The 25,464-nt window shown below is 64.2% G+C and overlaps 1 protein-coding gene across 1 annotated transcript in view; it reads left to right on the plus strand.

The window, feature by feature from the left end:
* Positions 1-5,539: 5,539 nt before the first annotated feature.
* LOC136995170 (solute carrier family 12 member 6-like) overlaps positions 5,540-25,464 on the plus strand; it is a 34,474-nt gene continuing 14,549 nt past the window's right edge. The window contains exons 1-17 of the mRNA XM_067314966.1: positions 5,540-5,723; positions 5,826-5,902; positions 6,027-6,116; positions 6,796-6,942; positions 8,496-8,589; positions 9,396-9,526; positions 11,031-11,260; positions 14,305-14,483; positions 15,817-15,972; positions 16,868-16,963; positions 17,888-17,945; positions 19,266-19,440; positions 20,773-20,891; positions 23,586-23,684; positions 23,790-23,909; positions 24,702-24,806; positions 25,019-25,187. Coding sequence (XP_067171067.1) covers positions 5,564-5,723; positions 5,826-5,902; positions 6,027-6,116; positions 6,796-6,942; positions 8,496-8,589; positions 9,396-9,526; positions 11,031-11,260; positions 14,305-14,483; positions 15,817-15,972; positions 16,868-16,963; positions 17,888-17,945; positions 19,266-19,440; positions 20,773-20,891; positions 23,586-23,684; positions 23,790-23,909; positions 24,702-24,806; positions 25,019-25,187 — 2,205 coding nt within the window. The 5' untranslated portion in view covers positions 5,540-5,563. The remainder of the gene's footprint in view (positions 5,724-5,825; positions 5,903-6,026; positions 6,117-6,795; positions 6,943-8,495; positions 8,590-9,395; positions 9,527-11,030; positions 11,261-14,304; positions 14,484-15,816; positions 15,973-16,867; positions 16,964-17,887; positions 17,946-19,265; positions 19,441-20,772; positions 20,892-23,585; positions 23,685-23,789; positions 23,910-24,701; positions 24,807-25,018; positions 25,188-25,464) is intronic.

Genomic DNA, 25,464 nt, shown 5'->3' on the forward strand with positions numbered 1-25,464 from the left:
GCTGCGGGGACGAGAGGGGACCCGGCGTCACCCCCCCCCCCCGAAACGGCCAGGGGGAGGGGGGGCAGCCCCTCCCCCGCCCCGCAGGGACCCAGGCGTCTGGGGCACCTGGCCGGGGCTCAGGCCGTGCTCCTCTTCCAGCTCCGCCGCCAGGGCCAGGGGGTCGCGGAGAGGCTCCGGGGACAGGAGGGCGGCCATGAAGGGTGGGTAGAGGACGGCTTCGGCCTGCGGGAGAGAGCGAAACTGGATGCCTGGGCCCCTGCCCCGGATGCCTGGGCCCCTTCCCAGAAGCCTGGGCCCCTTCCTGGACACCTGGGTCCCTTCACCCGGACACCTGGGTCCCTTCCCAGAGACCTGGGCTCCTCACCCAGATGCCTGGGCCCCTTTCCCGGACACCTGGGCCCCTTCCCGGACGCCTGGGCCCCTTCCCCGGACCCCTGGGTCCTTTCCCGGACACCTGGGCCCCTTCTCCCGGACGCCTGGGCCCCTTCCCGGACGCCTGGGCCCCTTCCCCGGACACCTGGGCCCCTTTCCCGGATGCCTGGGCCCCTTCCCTGGATGTCTGGGCCCCCGTGACCCACCTGGCAGAGGAAGTCATGGTGGGCGCAGAGCTGCTCCAGGTAGGGCAGGAGACCCGGCTCCGGGGCGGCCATGACAGGTCGGGACCCCCCGGGTGGGGGTGGACCTGGGGGGGCAGAAGGGTGGTCAGGGAGGGGGGAGGGAAGCTGCCTCCGCCCTTCTCCCCAGGAGGGGCCCAGGCGTCCGAGTGAGCCCCCCACCTCCTACTGCCTTCAAGGGGACCCAGGTGTCCGGGAAAGGGGCCCAGGTGTCCGGGAGGGGCCCAGGAGTCCGGGGAAGGGGCCCAGGCGTCCGGGGAAGGGGCCCAGGTGTCCGGGCCTTAACAAGGAGGCAGCTGAGGGAGGGGCACCATGGAAATGGCCCCGACCTCAACTGTCCCAACGGCTTCTGGGCGGGGTCCGGACACCTGGGCCCCTTCCCGGACGCCTGGGCCCCTTCCCCAAACGGCTGGGCCCTTTTCCTGGACGCCTGGGCCCCTTCCCGGACGCCTGGGCCCCTTCCCCGGACGCCTGGGCCCCTCCCATCCCCCCCCGCTCCCCCAGGACTACATTTCCCAGCGCGCCCCGCGGCGCCGCCGCCCCAGGCTGCCTTGCGGCTCGCCCCGCCCCCCCCCCGCTCCCTTCCCGTGGTGCCTCGCGGCGGCAGCGGCAGCGGCGGCGCCATGTTCCTGCAGTACTACGAGAACGAGCGCGGCGAGCGCGTTTACACGCTGAAGGTGCCGGGGGGGGGGAACCGGGACCGGAACCGGAACCGGGAGGGGAACCGGAACCGGGGGGCGGAACCGGAACCGGGACCGGAATCGGAACCGGGGGGGGAACCGGGACCGGGGGGGAACCGGGACCGGGGGGTCGGGAAGAACCAGGACCGGGAAGAGCCGGGACCGGGAAGAGCCGGGACCGGGGGGGGGGGGGGAACCGGGACCGGGAGGGGGAAGAACCGGGACCAGGGAGGAACCGGGAGCGGGGGAAGGGAGGAACCGGGGCCGGGGGGGGGAAGAACCGGAACCGGGGGGGAACCGGAACTGGGGAGGGGGGGGAACCGGGTTCGGCGGAGAAGAACCGGGACCGGGGGGGAAACCGGGACCGGGAGGAAACCAGGACCAGGGGGGGAAGAAACCGGGACCGGGAGAGAGGGGAAGAACCAGGACCCGGGGGGGGGGGGGGGACCGAGACCAGGAGGGGGAAGAACCGGGACCGGGGGGGGGGGGGGAACCGGGACCGGTTGTTGACGCCGCTGCCGTTGCCGCCGCAGAAGGCAGCCCCGGACGGGCGGCAGACGGTGTCGGCGCACCCGGCTCGCTTCTCCCCCGACGACAAGTTCTCGCGTCACCGCTTGGCCTTGAAGCGCCGCTTCGGCGTCCTGCTCACGCAGCGCCCGCGCCCGCTCCTCTGACCGGCGACAGCGGCGACAGCGGCGGCGACAACGGCGGCGACAACCGGCGGTTCCTCCTTCCCTCCCCCCCCCCCCCCCGATCGCGGAACCTTCGCGCCGCCGCTGCGCGTTGCCGCCCGGAGCCGTTTGCAGGAGGCACCGAGGCGCCCGGAGAGAGACGGGGGGGCGGGGCGACGATTTGGGGGCGGGGCTTGGCGCGCGGTGCCCCCGCCCAGCGCGCGGTGCTGATGTGGGTGGGGGGGAATAAACGGTGATGGCGGCACCGAGTCTCTGTGTGTGTCTATTGGGGCCCAGGTGTCCGGGTAAAGGGCCCAGGTGTCCGGGGAAGGGGCCCAGGCGTCCGGGAAGGGGCCCAGGTGTCTGGGAAAAGGGCCCAGGCGTCCGGGAAGGGACCCAGGAGTCCAGGGAAGGGGCCCAGGAGTCCGGGAAAAGGGCCCAGGCGTCCGGGAAGGGATCCAGGAGTCCAGGGAAGGGGCCCAGGTGTCCAGGTGAAGGGACCCAGGCGTCCGGGTAAAGGGCCCAGGCTTCCAGGAAGGGGCCCAGGCATCCGGGAAGGGGCCCAGGTGTCCGGGAAGGGGCCCAGGTGTCCTGGAAGGGGCCCAGACATCCAGGGAAGGGACCCAGGTGTCCGGGAAAAGGGGCCCAGGCGTCCGGGGAAGGGGCCCAGGTGTCCGGGAAGTGGCCTAGGCATCTGGGAAAAGGGGCCCAGGTGTCTGGGAAAAGGGCCCAGGTGTCCGGGGAAGGGACCCAGGCGTCCGGGAAGGGGCCCAGGCGTCTGGGAAAAGGGCCCAGGCGTCCAGGGAAGGGGCCCAGGTGTCCGGGAGGGACCCAGGTGTCCGGGGCAGGTTCCCAGTCGCCCGGGAAAAGGGGCCCAGGCGTCCGGGAAAAGGACCCAGGCATCCGGGAAGGGGCGCAGGCATCCTGGTGCCCCCCCCCCCACCCCAGGAGGATGAACCCAGGTGGTCCCCAGTGGGCGGTGCCCCTCCCAGAGCCCCGCCCCCTCTCCCAGGCCCCGCCCCCTGCGGCACCCTCCTGCTGCAGCGTGGGCGTGGCCTCCACCCCCCCCACATACACGTCACGCTGCGAGGGGGAGGGGGGAGGACGGAGGGGCGTGGCCTCCCCTCGCGGCTCCGCTATAAGGGGCGGGGCCCCGGCGGCGCGCGGTGACGTCAGCGCGGGGCTGAGGCAGCGGCGGCCGCGGGGGGCAGCGCGCGCCCCCGCCCCTCCCCCCCCCCCCGCCGTGAGGTAACGGGCGGCGACGGCAGCGGCGGCTCCCGGGGCGGGGGGGGGGCCGAATTTGGGGGGGTTTTGGGGGGTTCAAAGGGGGGTTGGGACCCCCCCGAAATGGGGTCGGGGGGGCCCGAAATGGGGGGGGTTTGGGGGGTTCAAAAGGGGGGTTGGGACCCCCCCGAAATGGGGTCGGGGGGGGCGTCGAAATGGGGGGGGGGTTGGAGCCTCTGTATGGGGCGTTGGGGCACCCGGAGTGGGGGGGGTCGGGGCCCCTAAAATGGGGTTTTTTGGCCCCAAAATGGGGGAGTTGAGCCCCCAAAATGGGGAGTTGTGTCCTGAAATGGGGGTTTGGGGCCCCGAAAATGGGATTTTGGGCCCCAAAATGGGGGGCTGGGTCCTGAAATGCGTTTTTTTGGCCCCAAAATGGAGGTTTCAGTCCTGAAATGGGGGTTTTCGGCCCCAAAATGGGCGGTTGGGTCCTGAAATGGGAGGTTTGGGCCCCGAAAATGGGATTTTCGGCCCCAAAATGGGGAGTTGAGCCCCTAAAATGGGGGGTTGGGTCCTGAAATGGGGGTTTCGGGCCCCTGAAATGGGATTTTCGGCCCCAAAACCTGGGGTTTGGGTTCCAAAATGAGGGTTTTGGGCCCCGAAAATGGGATTTTTGGCCCCAAAATGGGGAGTTGTGTCCTGAAATGGGGGGTTGGGGCCTCTAAAATGGGATTTTGGGCCCCAAAATGGGGTTTTTGGGCTCCAAAATGGGGGTTTGGGGCCCCGAAAATGGGATTTTCGGCCCCAAAATGGGAGGTTGGGTCCTGAAATGGGGAGTTTGGGGCCCTAAATTGGGATTTTCGGCCCCAAAATGGGAGGTTGGGTCCTGAAATGGGGGTTTGGGACCCCAAAATGGGGATTTAGGACCCCAAAATGGGGGGTTTTGACCCCAAAACGGGGGGTTGGAAGCCCCGAGCAGGAGGTGGAACCCCAAAACGTGGGGTTTTGCCCCCAAAACGGGTGCCAGCCCTCGCCGGGGTGTGTCTGGGGGGGGGAGCCCTAAAAATAGGTGTTTTCTCCCCAAAACGGGTGCGTTGCTTCTCGCTGGGTGTTGGCGGTCCCCAAAAAGGGGTTCAGGGCCCCAAAATGTGGCGTTTTTTGCCCAAAACGGGGTCAGAACTTGGTAGCACCCAAAATGGAGGTTTCAGACCCCAAAATGGAGGTTGAGACCCCGGAGGAGAATCAACCGCCATGTTGGTGCGGCAGCCATGTTGGCGTGGCAGCCATGTTGGTGTTGGTGCAGCAGCCGTGTTGGCGCGGCGGCCATTTTGGTGAGGCGGCCATGTTGGTGAGGCGGCCATGTTGGCGTGGCAGCCATGTTGGTGTGGCAGCCATGTTGGTGTGGCGGCCATGTTGGTGTGGCCGCCATGTTGGTGTGGCGGCCATGTTGGTGCGGTGGCCATGTTGGGGCGGCAGCCATGTTGGTGCAGCGGCCATGTTTTTGCAGCAGCCATGTTGGTGCTGCAGCCATGTTGGTGTGGCGGCCATGTTGGTGTGGCGGCCATGTTGGTGTGGTGGCCATGTTGGTGTGGCGGCCATGTTGGCATGGCAGCCATGTTGGCATGGCAGCCATGTTGGTGCGGCAGCCATGTTGGTGCGGTGGCCATGTTCGCATGGCGGCCATGTTGGTTCGGCGGCCATGTTGGTTCGGCGGCCATGTTGGTGTGGCGGCCATGTTGGTGTGGCGGCCATGTTGGTGTGGCGGCCATGTTGGTGCAGTGGCCATGTTGGTGCGGCAGCCATGTTGGTGTGGCGGCCATGTTGGCATGGCAGCCATGTTGGTGTTGGTGCAGCAGCCGTGTTGGCGCGGTGGCCATTTTGGTGAGGCGGCCATTTTGGTGAGGCAGCCATGTTGGTGTGGCGGCCATGTTGGTGCGGCAGCCATGTTGGTGCGGCAGCCATGTTGGTGTGGCGGCCATGTTGGTGTGGCGGCCATGTTGGTGTGGCAACCATGTTGGTGTGGCAGCCATGTTGGTGTGGCGGCCATGTTGGCATGGCGGCCATGTTGGTGCTGCAGCCATGTTGGTATGGCAGCCATGTTGGTGTGGCGGCCATGTTGGCATGGCGGCCATGTTGGTGCTGCAGCCATGTTGGTATGGCAGCCATGTTGGTGTGGCGGCCATGTTGGTGTGGCGGCCATGTTGGTGCTGCAGCCATGTTGGTGCTGCAGCCATGTTGGTGTGGCGGCCATGTTGGTGTGGCGGCCATGTTGGCATGACCGTTTCCTTCTCCCCCTGACGCTTCTCTCTGCTTCGCAGGAGCCTTCGTCGCCCCCCCGTCATCATCCTCATCCTCATCCCCAGCGGCGGCCACCATGGCGGCGGTGCGCTTTGTGGTGACGCCGGCCAAGATGGCGCCCGCCTCCGCCTCGTCCAGCCCCGAGCCCAGCTCCCGCTCCAGCTCCCGCCCTGCTGGCAGCTCCCGCGACAGCGGCCCCGACAGCACCCGCAGCGACGACGCCTCCGAGGGGCCCGGTGGGTGCTCTGCCCCCCCTCCCCCCTCCCCATCTCCTGGACACCTGGGCCCCCTTCCGCGTCCCCCCCCCCACCCTCTTGTCACGCGTGCGTCACCCGCAGACACGCCCCGGCCCGACATGGCCGCCGACGGCGACAGCGACACGGCGTCGTGCGACAAGAACCTGGCGCTTTTCGAGGTACCGTTTCCTCCTCCCCCCACCCCCCCTGTCGGGTCACGCGTGTGCTTGGCGTGTGGCTCCACCCCCTCCGGGCGTCTGGCTCCGCCCCCCCATACGTGTGTTCTTGCCACCGCCACCAAAGGAGGAGCTGGCGACTCGGCCCAAGGTGTCGGCGCTGCTGCGGCGCGTCGCTGCCTACAGCACCCTGCCTCCGCCCGACGCCGAGGGCCAGGTGAGAAGGGGGCCCAGGCGTCCAGGAAAAGGGGCCCAGGCGTCCGGGAAGGGGCCCAGGTGTCCGGGCAAAGGGGCCCAGGCGTCCGGGAAGGGGCCCAGGCATCCGGGAAGGGGCCCAGGAGTCCGGGAAAGGGCCCAGGCGTCCGGGGAAGGGACCCAGGTGTCCGGGCGAGGGACCCAGGTGTCCAGGGAAGGGGCCCAGGCGTCCAGGAAAAGGGGCCCAGGTGTCCGGGTGAAGGGGCCCAGGCATCTGGGAAGGGGCCCAGGCGTCCGGGAAGGGGCCCAGGCGTCCGGGAAAAGGGACCCAGCTGTCCGGGCAAAGGGACCCAGGTGTCCGGGAAGGGGCCCAGGCGTCCGGGGAAGGGGCCCAGGTGTCCGGGAAAAGGGGCCCAGGTGTCCGGGAAGGGACCCAGGTGTCCAGGGAAGGGACCCAGGTGTCCGGGGAGGGGCCCAGGCGTCCGGGAAAAGGGACCCAGGAGTCCGGGGAAGGGGCCCAGGTGTCTGGGGAAAAGGGGCCCAGGCGTCTGGGGAAGGGGCCCAGGCATCCGGGAAGGGGCCCAGGTGTCCAGGGAAGGGGCCCAGGCGTCTGGGAAAGGGGCCCAGGCGTCCGGGTGAGGGGCCCAGGCGTCCGGGAAAAGGGACCCAGGCGTCCGGGCGTCCCCCCCCCCCCCTTGCAGCCCGGGGGGCGGGGCACCGTGCGGGGGGTGCTGCTGCCCTGCCTGCAGGACGTCTTCGGCCTCCTCCTCTTCCTCCGCCTGGGCTGGGTCGTCGGCGCCGCCGGGTTGCTGCAGGCCCTGGGCGCCGGGCTGCTGTGCTGCGCCTGCGTGAGCCACGCGTGTGCGGGGGGACACGCGTGTGCGGGGTGGGGGACACGCGTGTGCGGGGCGGGGGGACCCGTGTGGGCAGGGAGGGCGATGGTGGGTCACGTGTGTGGGTGGGGAGGGGGTGGGAGTCGCGTGTGGGTGGCGTGTTGCGTGTAGGTCACATGTGCTTCACGTGTCGGTCGCATGTAGGTCACATGTGCATCCCGTGTGGGTCACACGTGGGTTGGTGGGTTGCGTGTAGGCCACGTGTATGTCATGTGTGGGTCATAGGTCATGTGTAGATCATGTGTGGGTCATATGTGGGTCACGTGTGGGTTGGTGTGTTGCATGTAGGTCACATGTGCATCACGTGTGGGTTGGGTTGCATGTAGGTTACGTGTGGGTCATGTGTGGGTCACATGTGGGTTCATGGGTTGCATGTAGACCACATGCACATCATGTGTGGGTCATATGTGGGTTGCATGTTGGTCACGTGCATCATGTGTGGGTCACACATGGGTTGGGTTGCATGTAGGTCATCTGTGGGTCACGTGTGGGTCACGTGTGGGTCACGTGTGGGTTCATGGGTTGCATGTAGATCACATGTGCATCATGTGTGGGTCACTTGTGGGTTGGTGGGTTGCGTGTGGGTCACGTGCATCATGTGTGGGTCACACATGGGTTGGTGGGTTGCATGTAGGTCATGTGTGGGTCACGTGTGGGTTATGTGTGGGTCACATGTGGGTTGGTGGGTTGCATGTAGGTCACGTGTGGGTCACGTGTGGGTCACGTATGGGTTGGTGGGCTGCATGTAGGTCGCGTGTGCATCGTGTGGGTCACACGTGGGTTGGTGGGTTGCATGTAGGTCACGTGTAGGTCACGTGTGGGTCATGTCTGGGTCACATGTGGGTTTATGGGTTGCATGTAGGTCACATGTGCATCATGTGTGGGTCACATGTGGATCACGTGTGGGGTGGGTTGCATGTAGATCACATGTGGTTTACATGTGGGTCACGTGTGGGTCACATGTGGGTTCATGGGTTGCATGTAGGTCACATGTGCATCACATGTGGGTCACATGTGGGTCACGTGTGGGGTGGGTTGCATGTAGATCACATGTGGTTTACGTGTGGGTCACGTGTGGGTCACATGTGGGTTCATGGGTTGCATGTAGATCATGTGTCCATCACGTGTGGGTCACGTGTGGGCTGGTGGGTCACATATAGGCCACACGTATATCACATGTGGGTTACATAGGGGCTGGTGGGTTGCGTGTGGGTCACGTGTGGGGTCCGGGTCACGTGTGGGTCACGTGTAGTTGGCATGTGGCTGATACGTGGGTCATAGGGAGCATGTGGGTGGCGTGTTGGTCACGTGTGGGTCACGTGTGGGGTGGGGGGGGTCGCGTGTGGGTCCCGTGTAGTTAGCGTGTGGCTGGTTTGTGGGCCGTAGGGAGCGTGTGGGTGGCGTGTGGGTGGCGTGTGGGTCGCGTGTGGGTCGCGTGTGGGTGGCGTGTGCCGGCGCCGGGGGGGGACCCAGGCGTCCGGCTCCTCCCCCTTCCCCTCCCCCCGCAGACGCTGCTCACGGCCGTTTCCCTCAGCGCCATCGTCACCAACGGCGGCGTCATGGCCGAGGACCCAGGCGTCCGGGAGGAGCCCAGGCATCCGGGTGAGGGGCCCAGGCGTCCGGGGCAGGAAGGGGCCCAGGCATCTGGGGGAGGGGCCCAGGCGTCCGGGTGAAGGGCCCAGGCATCTGGGAAGGGGCCCAGGCGTCCGGGAAGGGGCCCAGGCATCCGGGAAAGGGCCCAGGCATCCGGGAAAGGGCCCAGGCATCTGGGGGAGGGGCCCAGGCGTCTGGGGCAGGAAGGGGCCCAGGTGTTCGGGAAGGGGCCCAGGCGTCCGGGAAAAGGGCCCAGGCGTCCGGGGAAGGGATCCAGGCGTCCGGGAAAGGGGCCCAGGCGTCCGGGTGAGGGGCCCAGGCGTCCGGGAAGGGGCCCAGGCGTCCAGGAAGGGGCCCAGGTGTCCGGGTGAAGGGGCCCAGGCGTCCGGGAAGGGGCCCAGGCGTCCAGGAAAAGGGGCCCAGGTGTCCGGGTGAAGGGGCCCAGGCGTCCGGGAAGGGGCCCAGGCGTCCGGAAAAGGGGCCCAGGTGTCCAGGGAAGGGGGCCCAGGCGTCCGGGGAAGGGGCCCAGGCATCCGGGGTTGGTTCCCAGTCACCCAGGGAAGGGGCCCAGGTGTCCGGGTGAGGGGCCCAGGTGTCCAGGAAGGGGCCCAGGCATCCGGGAAAGGGGCCCAGGCGTTCGGGAAAGGGGCCCAGGCATCCAGGGAAAGGGCCCAGGTGTCCGGGGAAGGGGCCCAGGCGTCCGGGAAGGGACCCAAGTGTCCGGGAAAAGGGGCCCAGGCGTCCGGGTGAGGGGCCCAGGCGTCCGGGAAAAGGGGCCCAGGCGTCCGGGTGTGGACCCAGGCGTCCGGGCGCAGAGGGCGGGGCTCTGGCGCTGCTCGCCCGGGCCCTGGGCCCCGAGGTGGGAGGAGCCGCCGGGCTCTGCTGCTACCTGGGCACCGCCTTCGCCGCCGCCATGGCCGCCCTGGGCGCCGCCGAGACCCTGCTGGTGAGCGCCGCCCCTTTAAGGGCCCCCTCATCCCCCCCCCCTTCACGTGTCATCCCGTGTTCCTCCTCCCGCCATCTTGGGGGGGCGTCCCGGGGGTCCTTGTGGGGTTTTGGGGGTGTCCCATGTCCACCCGTGTCCACCCGTGTCCACCCATGTTCACCCATGTTGCTCTACGTGGGGTTGGGGGTGTCCCGTGTCCACCCATGTTCACCTATGTTCACCCGTGTTCACCCATGTTGCTCTACGTGGGGTTGGGGGTGTCCCGTGTCCACCCGTGTCCACCTATGTTCACCCGTGTTCACCCGTGTTGCTCTACATGGGGTTGGGGGTGTCCCATGTCCACCCGTGTCCACCCGTGTCCACCCATGTTCACCCGTGTTGCTCTACGTGGGGTTGGGGGGCGTCCTGTGTCCACCCATGTTCACCTATGTTCACCCGTGTTCACCCGTGTTGCTCTACGTGGGGTTGGGGGTGTCCCGTGTCCACCCATGTTCACCTATGTTCACCCGTGTTCACCCGTGCTGCTCTACGTGGGGTCTTGTGGGGTGTCCCATGTCCACCTGTGTCCACCCGTGTTGTCCTACATGGTGTTGGGGTTGTCCTGTGTCCATCCGTGTCCATCCGTGTTCACCCGTGTTGTCCTACGTGGTGTCGCGGGGTGTCCCGTGTCCTCCCGCGTCCACCCGTGTCCATCCGTGTTCCTCTGCGTGGGGGTTGGGGTCCACCCGTGTTCACCTGTGTCGCCCTACACGGTGTTGGGGGCATCCCGTGTCCATCTGTGTCCACCCGTGTTGTTCTGTGTGGCCTTGGGGGTGTCCCATGTCCACCCGTGTCCACTCATGCCCACCCGTGTTGGCTTCTGTGGTGTTGCGGGGCGTCCCGTGTCCACCCGTGTCCACCCATGTCCTCCCATGTCACCCTATGTGGTCCTGGGGGTGTCCTATGTCCACCCGTGTCCACTCGTGTCCACCCATGTCACCTTCTGTGGTGTTGTAGAGCATCCCGTGTCCACCCGTGTCCACCCGTGTTACCTTATGTGGGGCTGGGGGCGTCCTGTGTCCACCCGTGTCCATCCGTGTCGCTCTAGGCGGTGCTGGGGGTGTCCCGTGTCCATCCATGTCCACCCGTGTCACCCTAGGTGGTGCTGTGGGGCGTCCTGTGTCCACCCGTGTCCATCCATGTCCATCCGTGTCACCCTAGGTGGTGCTGGGGGTGTCCCGTGTCCATCAATGTCCACCCGTGTCACCCTACGTGGTGTCGTGGGGCGTCCCGTGTCCACCCGTGTCCACCCGTGTCCACCCGTGTCCACCCGTGTCACCCTACGTGGTGTCATGGGGCGTCCCGTGTCCCCCTGTGTCCCCCCATGTCCACCCGTGTTGTCCTCCATGAGGTTGTGGGGCGTCCCGTGTCCCCCCCACCCGCACCATCCCACGCACACGCCACCGCCCCGTGTCGGAGCACACGCCAAGGTGGCGTGTCCCCGCCGCGGCGCGGCGCCCGCCAGGTGTACGTGGCGCCGCAGGCAGCCGTGTTCGCGGGGCCGGGGGCACCGGCCCGCCTCAACAACGGGCGCCTCTACGGCTCGGCCTTCCTCGCCCTCCTCGTCCTCGCCGCCGCCCTGGCGCCCCGGCCCGCCCGCCGCCTGGCGCCCCTCGGCCTCGCCGCCCTCCTCCTCGGCCTCCTCGCCCTGCTCGCCGGCGCCGCCAAGTCCGCCGTCGCCCCGCCGGGCCTGCGGTGAGTCTCCCCCGCGCCGCCACACGCTAACACACGCCAGCACACGCCAGCACACGCCATCACACGCAAGGGTTTCCTCTCTCTTAGCGTGTTCTTGCTGCTTGAGTGGGTGTTGGTGGGCGTGGAGGCTCGTTGGGGACCAAAATATGCTGAAACACGCAATAACACGCAATAACACGCAAGCACATGCAAGGGTTTCCTCTCTCTTAGCGTGTTCTTGCTGCTTGAGTGGGTGTTATTGAGCACGGAGGCTCGTTGGGGACCAAAATATGCTAAAACACACAATAACACGCAATAACATGCAATAACACGCAAGCACACGCAAGGGTTTCCTCTCTCTTAGCGTGTTCTTGCTGCTTGAGTGGGTGTTGGTGGGCGTGGAGGCTCGTTGGGGACCAAAATATGCTGAAACACGCAATAACACACAATGACACGCCAGCACACGCAAGGGTTTCCTCTCTCTTAGCGTGTTCTTGCTGCTCGAGTGGGTGTTGGTGGGCGTGGAGGCTCGTTGGGGACCAAAATACACTGAAACATGCAATAACATGCAATAACACGCCAGCACACGCAAGGGTTTCCTCTCTCTTAGCGTGTTCTTGCTGCTTGAGTGGGTGTTGGTGGGTGTGGAGGCTCGTTGGGGACCAAAATATGCTGAAACATGCAATAACACGCAATAACATGCAATAACACGCCAGCACACGCAAGGGTTTCCTCTCTCTTAGCGTGTTCTTGCTTCTTGAGTGGGTGTTATTGAGCACGGAGGCTCGTTGGGGACAAAAATACGCTGAAACACGCAATATCACGCAATAACACGCCAGCACACGCAAGGGTTTCCTCTCTCTTAGCGTGTTCTTGCTGCTTGAGTGGGTGTTATTGAGCACGGAGGCTCGTTGGGGACAAAAATACGCTGAAACACGCAATATCACGCAATAACACGCAAGCACACGCAAGGGTTTCCTCTCTCTTAGCGTGTTCTTGCTGCTTGAGTGGGTGTTATTGAGCACGGAGGCTCGTTGGGGACAAAAATACGCTGAAACATGCAGTAACACGCAATGGCACGCAATAACACGCAAGCACACGCAAGGGTTTCCTCTCTCTTAGCGTGTTCTTGCTGCTTGAGTGGGTGTTGGTGGGTGTGGAGGCTCCTTTGGAACCAAAATATGCTGAAACATGCAATAACACGCAAGAACACGCAAGCACACGAGGGTTTTCTCTCTCTTAGCGTGTTTTTGCTGCTCGAGTGGGTGTTATTGAGCACGGAGGCTCGTTGGGGACCAAAATACGCTGAAACACGCAATATCACGCAATAACACGCAAGCACATGCAAGGGTTTCCTCTCTCTTAGCGTGTTCTTGCTACTTGAGTGGGTGTTATTGAGCACGGAGACTCATTGGGGACCAAAATATGCTGAAACACGCAATAACACGCAATGACATGCAATAACACGCAAGCACACGCAAGGGTTTCCTCTCTCTTAGCGTGTTCTTGCTGCTTGAGTGAGTGTTGGTGGGCGTGGAGGCTCGTTGGGGACCAAAATATGCTGAAACACGCAATAACACGCAATAACACGCAAGAACATGCAAGCACACGCAAGGGTTTCCTCTCTCTTAGCGTGTTCTTGCTGCTTGAGTGGGTGTTATTGAGCACGGAGACTCATTGGGGACCAAAATATGCTGAAACATGCAATAACACGCAATAACACGCAAGCACACGTATGCATTTTTTTCTCTTAGCATGTTTTTCCTGGGTAATTGGATGTTGGCGGCAGCGGAGCCTGATCGGGGCCCAAAACCCAGCCAAGAAACACCCCAAAACACCCCAAATCCTGGAAGAACATGCTTTAACATGCAACAACATGCTCTAACATGCGTGTTGTTTTTTCCTCTCTCTTCCTTAGCGTGTTTTTCTGTGTTAACTGGATGTTGGCGGCAGCGGAGCCCAATCGGGGCCCAAAACCAGGCTGAAAAACACCCCAAAACACCCCGAATCCTAGAAGAACATGTTCTAACATGCAACAACACGCTCTAACACGCGTGTTGGTTTTTCTTCTCTCTTCCTTAGCGTGTTTTTCCATGTTAATTGGATGTTGGCGGCAGCGGAGCCCAATCGGGGCCCAAAACCAGGCTGAAAAACACCCGAAAACACCCCAAATCCCGGAAGAACCCGCTCTAACATGCAACAACATGCTCTAACACGCATGTTGGTTTTTCCTCTCTCTTCCTTAGCATGTTTTTCCAGGGAAATTGGATGTTGGCGGCAGCGGAGCCTGATCGGGGCCCAAAACCAGGCTGAAAAACACCCGAAAACACCCCAAATCCCAGAAGAACCCGCTCTAACACGCAACAACATGCTCTAACACGCGTGTTGGTTTTTCCTCTCTCTTCCTTAGCATGTTTTTCCAGGGAAATTGGATGTTGGCGGCAGCGGAGCCTGATCGGGGCCCAAAATCAGGCCGAAAAACACCCGAAAACACCCCAAATCCCAGAAGAACATGCTCTGACACGCAACAACATGCTCTAACACGCGTGTTGGTTTTTCTTCTCTCTTCTTTAGCGTGTTTTTCCATGTTAATTGGATGTTGGCGGCAGCGGAGCCCAATCGGGGCCCAAAACCAGGCTGAAAAACACCCGAAAACACCCCAAATCCCGGAAGAACCCGCTCTAACATGCAACAACATGCTCTAACACGCGTGTTGGTTTTCCTTCTCTCTTCCTTAGCGTGTTTTTCCTGGTTAATTGGATGTTGGCGGCAGCGGAGCCCAATCGGGGCCCAAAACCAGGCTGAAAAACACCCCAAAACACCCCAAATCCCGGAAGAACCCGCTCTAACACGCAACAACATGCTCTAACACGCGTGTTGGTTTTTCCTCTCTCTTCCTTAGCATGTTTTTCCGTGTTAATTGGATGTTGGCGGCAGCAGAGCCTGATCGGGGCCCAAAACCAGGCTGAAAAACACCCCAAAACACCCCAAATCCCGGAAGAACCTGCTCTAACACGCTCCGACACGCTCTAACACGCGTGTCCTTTTCCCCCCCCCGCCCTTAGCGTGTGCCTGCTGGGCAACCGGACGCTGGCGGCGGTGGAGGCCTGCGCCAAGACGGAGGGAGGCCCGGGCCTCCTGCGGGGCCTCTTCTGCCGGGGCCCCCGCTGCGACCCCTACTACAGCCGCAACAACGCCACGGCCCTGCCCGCCGTGCCCGGCCTGGCCAGCGGCGTCCTCGCCGGTGAGCACGCGTGTCCGTGGGGGGGGGGGCGGGGGGGGCAAGATGGCCGCCGGGGCGGGGCAAGATGGCTGCTGGGGCAGGGCAAGATGGCTACCAGGGTGGGGCAAGATGGCTGCCGGAGGCGGGTTGTTTCCGCCCCGCCTGTTATATGGGTTGGCGTATGTCAAGATGGCCGCCGGAGCGGGGCAAGATGGCTGCCGGGGGCGGGTTGTTTCCGCCCTGCCCGTTACGTGGGTTGGCGTGTGCCAAGATGGCCGCCGTGACGGGACGGTGACCCGCCTTGACGTACGCCAAGATGGCCGCCGCGGTGGGGGGGTTGACGGTGGCGCGCCAAGATGGCCGCCGCCCTCCCGCCCCCGCGTTGTGGCACGGCCCAAAATGGCCGCCACGGGGGGGGGGTGGGCAGGGCAAGGGGACAGTGGGCAGGGCGGTGGGCGGGGCAGAGGGGCAGGTGGGCGGGGCCTCCCAGGCACGAGCAAGATGGCCGACGCCCTCCCACATTGCATTGCGGTGCGGTGCAAAATGGCCGCCACAGGGGGGCGGTGGGTGGGGCGAGGGGAGCAGTGGGCAGGGCAAGGGGCATTGGGCGGGGCAAGGGGGCAGTGGGCAGGGTGATGGGCAGGGCAAGGGGGCAGTGGGCGGAGTGAGGGGCAGTGGGTGGGGCAAGGGGCAGTGGGCAGGGCAAAGGGGGTGGTGGGCAGGCCAAGGGGCAGTGGGCAGAACAAGGGGAGCAGTGGGCAGGGCAGTGGGCAGGGCAAGGGGCAGTGGGTGGAGCAAGGTGGAAGTGGGCAGGACAAGGGGGGCAGTGGGCAGGGCGGTGGGCAGGGCAAGGGGGTGGTGGGCGGAGCAAGGGGAGCAGCGAGCAGGGCAAGGGGGGCAGTAGGCAGGGCGGTGGGCAGGACAAGGGGGCGGTGGGCAGGGCCAGGGGAGCAGTGGGCGGAACAAGGGGAACAGTGGGCAGGGCAGTGGACAGGGCAAGGCGCAGTGGGCAGGGCAAGGGGATGGTGGGCGGGGCAAGGGGGGCAGTGGGCAGGGCGGTGGGCAGGGCAAGGGGGTGGTGGGCGGAGCAAGGGGAGCAGCGAGCAGGGCAAGGGGGGCAGTAGGCAGGGTGGTGGGCGGGGCAAGGAGCAAGGGGCGGGGCAAGGGGGCAGTGGGCAGGGTGGTGGGCGGGGCAAGGAGCAAGGGGCGGGGCAAGGGGCAGTGGGCAGGGCAAGGGGGCAGTGGGCAGGGTGGCAGGCAGCACAAGGGGCAGTGGGCAGGGCGGTGGGCGGGGCCAGGGGGGAGGGCGAGGTGGGCGGGGCCTCCCGGGGCGCCAACAAGATGGCCGCCGCAGAGAACCTGTGGCCGCGCTACGGGGCGCCGGGCGAGCGGCTGGAGAAGGCGGCGGCTCCCTCGGTCCCCGCCCCCGGCGGCCTCGGCTCCGCCTACGTCCGGGGCCAGGGCGGCTCCTTCGGCCTCGTCCTCGGCCTCGTCTTCCCCCTGGCGCCCGGTGAGTCGCGGCCCCGCCCTCGCGGGAAGGGGCCCAGGCGTCCGGGGAAAGGGCCCAGGTGTCCGGGAAAAGGGGCCCAGGCGTCCGGGAAAGGGGCCCAGGTGTCCGGGAAAAGGGGCCCAGGAATCCAGGAAAAGGGGCCCAGGCGTCCGGGAAGGGGCCCAGGTGTCCGGGAAAGGGCCCAGGCATCCGGGAAAAGGGGCCCAGGCATCCGGGAAGGGGCCCAGGCATCCGGGAAAAGGGGCCCAGGCATCCGGGGAAGGGGCCCAGGCATCCGGGAAGGGGCCCAGGCGTCCGGGAAAAGGGGCCCAGGCATCCGGGGAAGGGGCCCAGGTGTCCGGGAAAGGGCCCAGGCATCCGGGAAAAGGGGCCCAGGCATCCGGGGAAGGGGCCCAGGTGTCCGGGAAAGGGCCCAGGCATCCGGGAAAAGGGGCCCAGGCATCCGGGGAAGGGGCCCAGGCGTCCGGGAAGGTGCCCAGGCATCCAGGAAAGGGGCCCAGGCATCTGGGGAAGGGGCCCAGGTGTCCGGGTGAAGGGGCCCAGGCATCCGGGAAAGGGGCCCAGGCGTCCGGGAAAAGGGGCCCAGGTGTCCGGGTGAAGGGGCCCAGGCGTCCGGGAAAAGGGGACCAGGAGTCCCAGAAGGGACCCAGGTGTCCGGGGAAAGGGCCCAGGCGTCCGGGGAAGGGGCCCAGGCGTCCGGGAAGGGGCCCAGGCCTCCGGGAAAAGGGGCCCAGGCGTCCGGGAAGGGGCCCAGGCGTCCGGGAAGGGGCCCAGGCATCCGGGAAGGGATCCAGGCGTCCGGGAAAAGGGGCCCAGGTGTCCGGGAGAAGGGATCCAGGCGTCCGGGGAAGGGGCCCAGGCGTCCGGGAGCTGAGGGGCCCCGGCGTCCGGGCAGGGCTCATGGCCGCCGTCGCTCCGGCTCCTCTCGCCAACCCTCCTCGCTCCGTCCCGGCCGGAACCTTCGGCGCCGTCGCCGTCGCCGCCCTCATCTGCATCCGGCCCTAAAATTGGCCAGTTTCACCCCAAAATGGGGGCAGGGTGGGGGGAGGGGCGGCAGCCCAGAAACGGGGCAGGAACCTTCCAAAGGGGGGAACGGGGGGGCCCCAAAAACGGCACTTTTGAGCCCAAAAATCAGGGTCGGAGTCCTAAAAAATGGAAATTTCATCCCCAAAATCGCCAGATGCCCCCAAAATGGGCGTTTTTGCCCCAAAAATGCAGGGAGGGACCCCAAAAATGGGAGAATGGGACCCCCAAAAATGTGGGGTGTCGTTTTGGGTGGGTTTGGGGTGTTTTGGGCATTCTCGTTTTTGGGGGGATTCGTGGGTCCCTGTTTTGGGGGGGTGGGTCCGTTTTGGGGCTATTTCAGGGGATTTTGGGGTCTTCATTCTGGGGGGGGGTGAGGGAGTTTTGGGGCCCCGTTTTGGGGCAGTTTAGAGGGTTTTGGGGAGGTCTCATTTTGGGGTGGTTTGTGGGGTTTTGGGGGGTCCCGTTTTGGGTCGATTTGGGGGGTTTTTGGTTGTCCCAGGTGGGAGTCTCATTTTGGGGCGATTTCAGGGGATTTTGGGACTCTCATTTCAGTCCAGTTTGGGAGGTTTTGGATGTCCGTTTTGGGGCTATTTCGGGGGATTTTGGGGCTCCCATTTTGGGTCGATTTGGGGGGTTTTGGGTGTCCATTTTGGGTCATTTCCAGGGTTTTTGGGTGCCTGTTTTGAGGCTATTTCCATGGATTTGGGGCTGTTTGGGGGGGAGGTCCCATTTTGGGTCATTTCCCGGGGTTTTCGGCGCCCATTTTGGGGCTATTTCGGGGGGATTTGGGTCTCCTCGGGGTGGTGCCCGTTTTGGGGCGGTTCAGGGGGGTTTTGGGGGCGTTTTTGGGGCCGTTTCCGGGCGTTTTGGGTCTCCTTGACGGGGGCAGACGGAGGCAGCGCCGCCCTGCTGGGCGCCTGCGTCGAGGGCGTCGTCCTGCGCGACAAGTGAGTGTCCCCGACGCGTCCCCAGCGTGTCCCCAATGTGTCCCCGACATGTCACCGTGTCCCCAATGTCCCCAACGTGTCCCCAATGTGTCACCGTGTCCCGAGTGTCCCCAATGGGTCCCTGGTGTCCCCGTGTCCCCAACATGTCACCGTGTCCCCAATGTCCCCGATGGGTCCCCCATGTCCCCAACATGTCCCCAGTGTCCCCAACGGGTCCCTGGTGTCTCCCGACGTCCCCAACGGGTCCCCGACGTCCCTATGTCCCCGATGGGTCACTGCGTCCCCAAGGTCCCCAACAGGACCCCGATGTCCCCAAGATGTCACCATGTTCCCCAGTGTCCCCAACAGGTCCCCGATGGGTCCTCGTGTCCCCAATGTGTCACCGTGTCCCCAATGTCCCCAACGGATCCCCAATGTCCCCATGTCCCCAATGTGTCACTGTCTCCCCAGTGTCCCCAATGGGTCCCTGTTGTCCCCTGACGTCCCTGGTGTCCCCGATGGGTCCCCAAAGTCCCCAGTGGGTCCCTGTGTCCCCAACGTGTCACCGTGTCCCCAGTGTCCCCAACAGGTCCTCAATGTCCCCCGATGTCCTGATGTCCCCAATGTGTCACTGTCTCCCCAGTGTCCCCAACGGGTCCCTGTTGTCCCCTGACATCCCCAGTGTCCCCGATGGGTCCCCAATGTGTTACCATGTCCCCAACGGGTCCCCAGTGTGTCGCTGTGCCCCCAGTGTCCCCAACAGAACCCTGATGTCCCCAATGTGTCACCATGTCCCCAATGGGTCCCCAGTGTCACTGTGTCCCCAACGTGTCACTGTGTCCCCAAGGTCCCCAATGGGTCCCTGATGTCCCCCAATGTCCCCAATGGGTCCCTGTGTCCCCAACATGTCACCGTGTCCCCAACGGGTCCCTGTGTCACCATGTCCCCAATGCATCCCCTACATGTCCCCAATGTGTCACTGTGTCCCCAAGGTCCCCAACGGGTCCCTGATGTCCCTCAATGGGTCCCTGTGTCCCCAACGTGTCACCATGTCCCCAACGGGTTCCCCGTGTCACCATGTCCCCAATGTCCCCAACGTGTCCCCTACATGTTCCCAATGTGTCACTGTGTCCCCAAGGTCCCCAACGGGTCCCTGTGTCCCCAACGTGTCACCGTGTCCCCACCGGGTCCGCAGTGTCCCCCCCAGAGCGTCACCAATGGGTCCCCAAGGTGTCCACCGTGTCCGTGTCACATCCCCGCGCGCGTCCCCGTCTCGCCGTGTCCCCCCCCTGTCCCAACGTCCCCACACGTCCCCTGCGTGTCCCCTCCCCCCCCCGGCAGGTTCGGGGCGGCGCTGCGGGGGACGCCGGCCGTGGGGACCCTCGCCTGGCCCTCGCCGGCGGTGGCAGTGCTCGGCGCCGCCGTGGCCTCCCTGGGCGCCGGCCTCCGCTGCCTGGTCACCGGCCCGGGGCTGCTGCGGGCCCTGGCGCGACTCCGCGCCCTGCCGGGCCTCCACGTGAGCCGCGCGCGTGTCACCTCCCCGCCGCGCGTCACCTCCCCTCCGCGTGTCACCTCCCCCTCGCGGCATTCGGGGCCTTTCGGGGCATTTCGGGACAATTTAGAGTGTTTTAGGCAGCGTCGTTGCATGGGGAACGTCTCCCTGCCTTCTCCTGCCACTTTCGGTCTTAGCGTGTTATCACGTGTTGTCGTGTGTTATCGCGTGTTGGGGGTCTTTGGGGGCCTTTGGGGTGTTTTAGGCAGCGTCGTTGCATGGGCAGCGTCTCCCTGCCTTCTCCTGCCACTTTCGACCTTAGCATGTTATTGCATGTTGGGGCCTTTGGGGCACTTTAGGGTGTTTTAGGCAGCGTCGTTGCATGGGCAGCGTCTCCCTGCCTTCTCCTGCCACTTTCGGTCTTAGCGTGTTGTCACGTGTTGTCACGTGTTGGGGCCTTTGGGGCACTTTAGGGTGTTTTAGGCAGCGTCGTTGCATGGGGAATGTCTCCCTGCCTTCTCCTGCCACTTTCGGTCTTAGCGTGTTGTCACGTGTTGTCACGTGTTGGGGCCTTTGGGGGCACTTTAGGGTGTTTTAGGCAGCGTCGGTGCATCGGCAACATCTCCCTGCCTTCTCCTGCCACCTTGGGTCTTAGCGTGTTGTCACGTGTTATCACGTGTTGGGGTTTTGGGGGCACTTTAGGGTGTTTTAGGCAGCGTCGGTGCATCGGCAACATCTCCCTGCCTTCTCCTGCCACCTTGGGTCTTAGTGTGTTATTGCATGTTGGGGCCTTTGGGGCACTTTAGGGTGTTTTAGGCAGCATCATTGCATGGGCAGCGTCTCCCTGCCTTCTCCTGCCACTTTCGACCTTAGCGTGTTGTTGCGTGTTGTCACGTGTTATCGCGTGTTGGGGTCTTTCATGGGTTTTTGGGGCTTTTTAGGGCGTTTTAGGGCTTTTTGGGGCTTTTTAGGGCCTTTCAGGCCACGTCGTTGCGTGGAAAACGTGTCACCGCCCTCCCCCGCCCCTGCCGCTCTTAGCGTGTTATTGCGTGTTATCGCGTGTTATCGCGTGTTGGGGCCTTCCATGGGTTTTTTGGGCTTTTTAGGGCTTTTTGGGGTGTTTCAGGCCACGCCGTTGCGCGGGGACATCGCGCCGCCCTCCCTCCCCCCCCTCGTGGCCATCGCGTGTCGTCACGTGTTGTCGCGTGTCGTCGCGTGTCATCGCGTGTCGTCACGTGTCGTCGCGTGTTGTCACGTTTTATTGCATGTTGTGGCCTTTTGGGGGGCAGGGGGTGGCACAGGGCCACCCACCCCCGTCCTTAGCGTGTCGTGGCGTGTCCTTGTCCCACCCCGCAGGTGCTGGCGCCCGGCGAGGACGGCAGGGAACCCGTGTGGGCCCTGGGGCTGACGGCCGCCATCGCCGAGCTGGGCGTCCTCGTGGCCTCCCTTGACCTCGTGGCGCCCATCTTCTCCGTGTGCGTGGCCGGGGGGGGTGGACACGCGTGGCCGGGGGGGCGGGACGGGCACGTGGGGAGGGCGGGCGTGAAGGTAGCGTGGGGCAACACGGGTCAACACGCATCGACGGGAGGCCACATGGGTCAACACGGGTCAATACTGGTCCGTGTGGGTCAAGGTGGGTCGTCACAGGTCAAAGCAGGTCTATATGGGTCAACATGGGCCAACATGGGTCAACGTTGGTCAACACGGGTCAACATGGGCCAACACGGGTCAACGTTGGTCAACACGGGTCAACACGGGTCAACATGGGTCCACACAGGCCAACCTGGGTCAACATGAGTCAGTTGGGTCAACATGAGTCAACATGGGTCCAGGCAGGTCAACACGGGTCAACACAGGTCAACGTGAGCCAACATGGGTCAAGGTGGCCCAACATGGGTCAACACAAGTCAACATGGAACAACATGGGTCGAAACAGGTCTATATGGGTCAACATTGGTCAACATGGGTCAACTTGAGTCCGCATGGGTCAACACAAGTCAACAGGTGTCAACATGGGTCAACATGAGCCAACATGGGTCAACATGGATCAACACAGGCCAAAATGAGTCAACACGGGTTGATGTGGGTCAACACAAGTCAACATGGGCCAAGACGGGTCAACTTGGGTCCATGTGGCCCAACACAGGTCAACACGAGTCAACACGGGACAACATAGGTCCGTATGGGTCAACACGGGTCAAAACAGGTCTATATGGGTCAACTTTGGTCAACAAGGGTCAACGTGAGTCAACACAAGCCAACACGGGTCAACGTGGACCAACATGGGCCTATAGGGCTCAACACGGGCCAAAACAAGTCAACACAGGTTGATGTGGGTCAACATGGGGCAACACGGGCCAACATGGGTCAGCACAAGTCAACATGGGTCAACCCAGGTTAATGCTTCTCAACACGGGCCGAAACAAGTCCACACGGGTCAACATGGGTCCGTACGGGTCAACAGGGCTCAACATGAGTCGACATGGGTCAACATGAGTCAACGGACACCAGCAGAGGTCAATATGGGCCAATATGAGGGAACAGGGGTCCATACAGGGCAGCAGGAGTCAACATGAGTCAACACAGCTCAGCATAGGTCAATACGGGCCAACATGGGTCAACACGGGTCAACGTGGGTCAACGTGGGTCAATACAGGCTAACACAGGCCAACATGAGCCAACATGGGTCAATACGGGCCAACACGGGTCAACATGAGTTCACACAAGTCAACATGGGTCAATATGGGCCAACACGACTCAACATGAGTCAACATGATCCAACATGGGTCAACACGGGTCAACATGGGTCAACATGAGTTCACACAAGTCAACACGAGTCAACATGGGTCAATATGGGCCAACACAGGTTCACACAAGTCAACATGGGCCAACATGACTCAACATGAGTCAACACGGGTCAACATGGGCCAACACAAGTCAACATGGGTTCACACAAGTCAACACGGGTCAACATGGGTGAAGATGAGTCAACATGGGTCAACATGGGTCAATACGGGCCAACACGGGTCAACATGAGTTCACACAAGTCAACACGGGTCAACACATGTCAACATGGGTCAATATGGGCCAACACGACTCGACGTGAGTCAACATGAGTCAACACGGGTCAACACAGGTCAACATGGGTTCACACAAGTCAACATGAGTCAACGTGGGTCAACATGAGTTCACACAAGTCAACACGAGTCAACATGGGTCAATATGGGCCAACACAGGTTCACACAAGTCAACATGGGCCAACACGACTCAACATGGGTCAACACGGGTCAACATGGGTTCACACAAGTCAACACATGTCAACATGAGTCAACACGGGTCCACATGGGTGAAGATGAGTCAACATGGGTCAACACGGGCCAACACAGGTCAATATGGATCAATACGGGTCAACATGGGTCAACATGAGTCAACAGAGGTCAGTATGGGCCAGCATGGGTCAATATGGGCCAACATTAGTCAACATGGGTCAACATTGGTCAATATGGACCAACATGAATCAACATGGGTCAACACAAGTCAACATAAGTCAACATTAGTCAACACGGGCCAACATTGGTCAACATGGGTCAATACGGGCCAACACAAGTCAACACGGGTCAAGATGGGTAAACACGACTCAACACGGGTCAACACAAGTCAACATGAGTCAACACAAGTCAATGGGTCAATACGGGCCAACACGAGTCAACATGGTTCAACATGAGTCAACACGGGCCAACATGAGTCAACCTGGGTCAACATTAGTCAACACAAGTCAACATGGGTCAATATGGGCCAGCACAAGTCAACACGTGTCAAGATGGGTCAACACGGGTCAACACGAGTCAACATGGTTCAACACGAGTCAACACGGGCCAACATTGGTCAACATGAGTCAATATGGGCCAACACAAGTCAACATGGGTCAACACTGGTCAACACGGGTCAACATGAGTCAATACGGGCCAGCATGAGTCAACACAGGTCAACATGGGTCAATGTGGGACAACACAGGTCAATGTCAATTGACCCTGGTGGAGCAGGGGGGTTGGACTAGATGATCTCCAGAGGTCCCTTCCAACCTCAGTGATTCTGTGATTCTGTGGGTCAACATGGGTCAACACGGGTCAACACGAGCCAACACGGGACCATCCGTCCCCCCCCGGCAGGTTCCTGCTCACGTGTTACCTGGCCGTGAACTTGGCGTGTGCCCTGCAGAGCCTCCTGCGCACCCCGACCTGGCGCCCTCGGCTGCCCTACTACCACTGGTGAGCGAGCCCGGACGCCTGGGCCCCTTCTGCCACCCGGGCCCGGACGCCTGGGCCCCTTCCCGGACGCCTGGGCCCCTTCCCGGACGCCTGGGTCCCCTGCAGGGGCCTTTCGCTGGCGGGGGCAGGGCTCTGCCTGGTGCTGATGTTCGCGGCGTCGTGGTCGTGCGCCGCCATCGCCTTGGGCATCGCGGGGACCGTCTACAAGTACATGGAGTATCAGGGGTGAGCCGGACGCCTGGGCCCCTCGCCCGGACGCCTGGGCCCCTGCCCCGGACGCCTGGGCCCCTTTCCGGACGCCTGGGCCCCTTCCCCGGACACCTGGGCCCCTTCCCCAGACACCTGGGTCCCTTCCCCGGACGCCTGGGCCCCTTCCCCGGACGCCTGGGCCCTTTCCCGGACACCTGGGTCCCTTCCCCGGATGCCTGGGCCCCTCGCCCGGACACCTGGGCCCCTGCCCCGGACGCCTGGGCCCCTTCCCTGGACTCCTGGGCCCCTTCCCTGGATGCCGGGGCCCCTCCCCGGACGCCTGGGCCCCTTTCCCGGATGCCTGGGCCCTTTCCCGGACGCCTGGGCCCCTTCCCCGGATGCCTGGGCCCCTTTTCCCGGATGCCTGGGCCCCTGCCCCGGACGCCTGGGCCCCTTCCCTGGACTCCTGGGCCCCTTCCCTGGATGCCGGGGCCCCTCCCCGGACGCCTGGGCCCCTTCCCCGGACGCCTGGGCCCTTTCCCGGACTACTGGGCCCCTTCCCGGACGCCTGGGCCCCTTCCCCGGATGCCTGGGCCCCTTTTCCCGGACGCCTGGGCCCCTTTTCCCGGACACCTGGGCCCCTTCCTGGACGCCTGGGCCCCTTCCCCAGACGCCTGGGCCCCTTCCCGGACGCCTGGGCCCCTCCCGGACGCCTGGGCCCCTTCCCTGGACGCCTAGGCCCTTTCCCGGACTCCTGGGCCCCTTCCCGGACGCCTGGGCCCCTCCCAGACTCCTGGGCCCCTTCCCGGACGCCTGGGCCCCTTGCAGGGCGGAGAAGGAGTGGGGGGACGGGCTGCGGGGGCTGTCGCTGAGCGCCGCCCACTTCGCCCTGCTGCGGCTGGAGGAGACGCCGCAGTACAGCAAGAACTGGAGGTGAGCGCGCCCGGACGCCTGGGCCCCCTTTCCCCGGACGCCTGGGCCCCTTCCCGGACGCCTGGGCCCCTCCCAGACACCTGGGTCCCTCACTAAAACTTGGGTCCTTCTTGGACATCTTGGTTCTTCTGGACATCTGGGTCCCTTCCCGGACGCCTGGGCCCCTTTTCCCGGACGCCTGGGCCCCTCTCCCGGACGCCTGGGCCCCGCAGGCCGCAGCTGCTGGTGCTGCTGAAGCTGGACGAGGAGCTGCGGGTGAAGCAGCCCTGGCTGCTCTCTGTGGCCGCCCAGCTCAAGGCCGGCGGTGGCCTCACGGTCGTCGCCTCCGTCATCCCCGGGGACTTTCTGGAGGCTCACGAGCAGGCGCGGACGGCCGAGCAGGTGGGCCCGGACGCCTGGGCCCCTTCCCGGACTCCTGGGCCCCTTTCCCGGACGCCTGGGCCCCTTTCCTGGATGCCTGGGCCCCTTTCCCGGACGCCTGGGCCCCTTCCCGGACGCCTGGGCCCCTTCCCCGGACGCCTGGGCCCCTTTCCCGGACGCCTGGGCCCCTTCCCGGACTCCTGGGCCCCTTCCCTGGACGCCTGGGCCCCTTTCCCGGATGCCTGGGCCCTTTCCTGGACGCCTGGGCCCTTCCCCGGACGCCTGGGTCCCTTTCCCG

The sequence above is a fragment of the Apteryx mantelli genome, chromosome 39 (genome assembly GCF_036417845.1).
Source record: "Apteryx mantelli isolate bAptMan1 chromosome 39, bAptMan1.hap1, whole genome shotgun sequence".
Lineage (NCBI taxonomy): Eukaryota > Metazoa > Chordata > Aves > Apterygiformes > Apterygidae > Apteryx > Apteryx mantelli.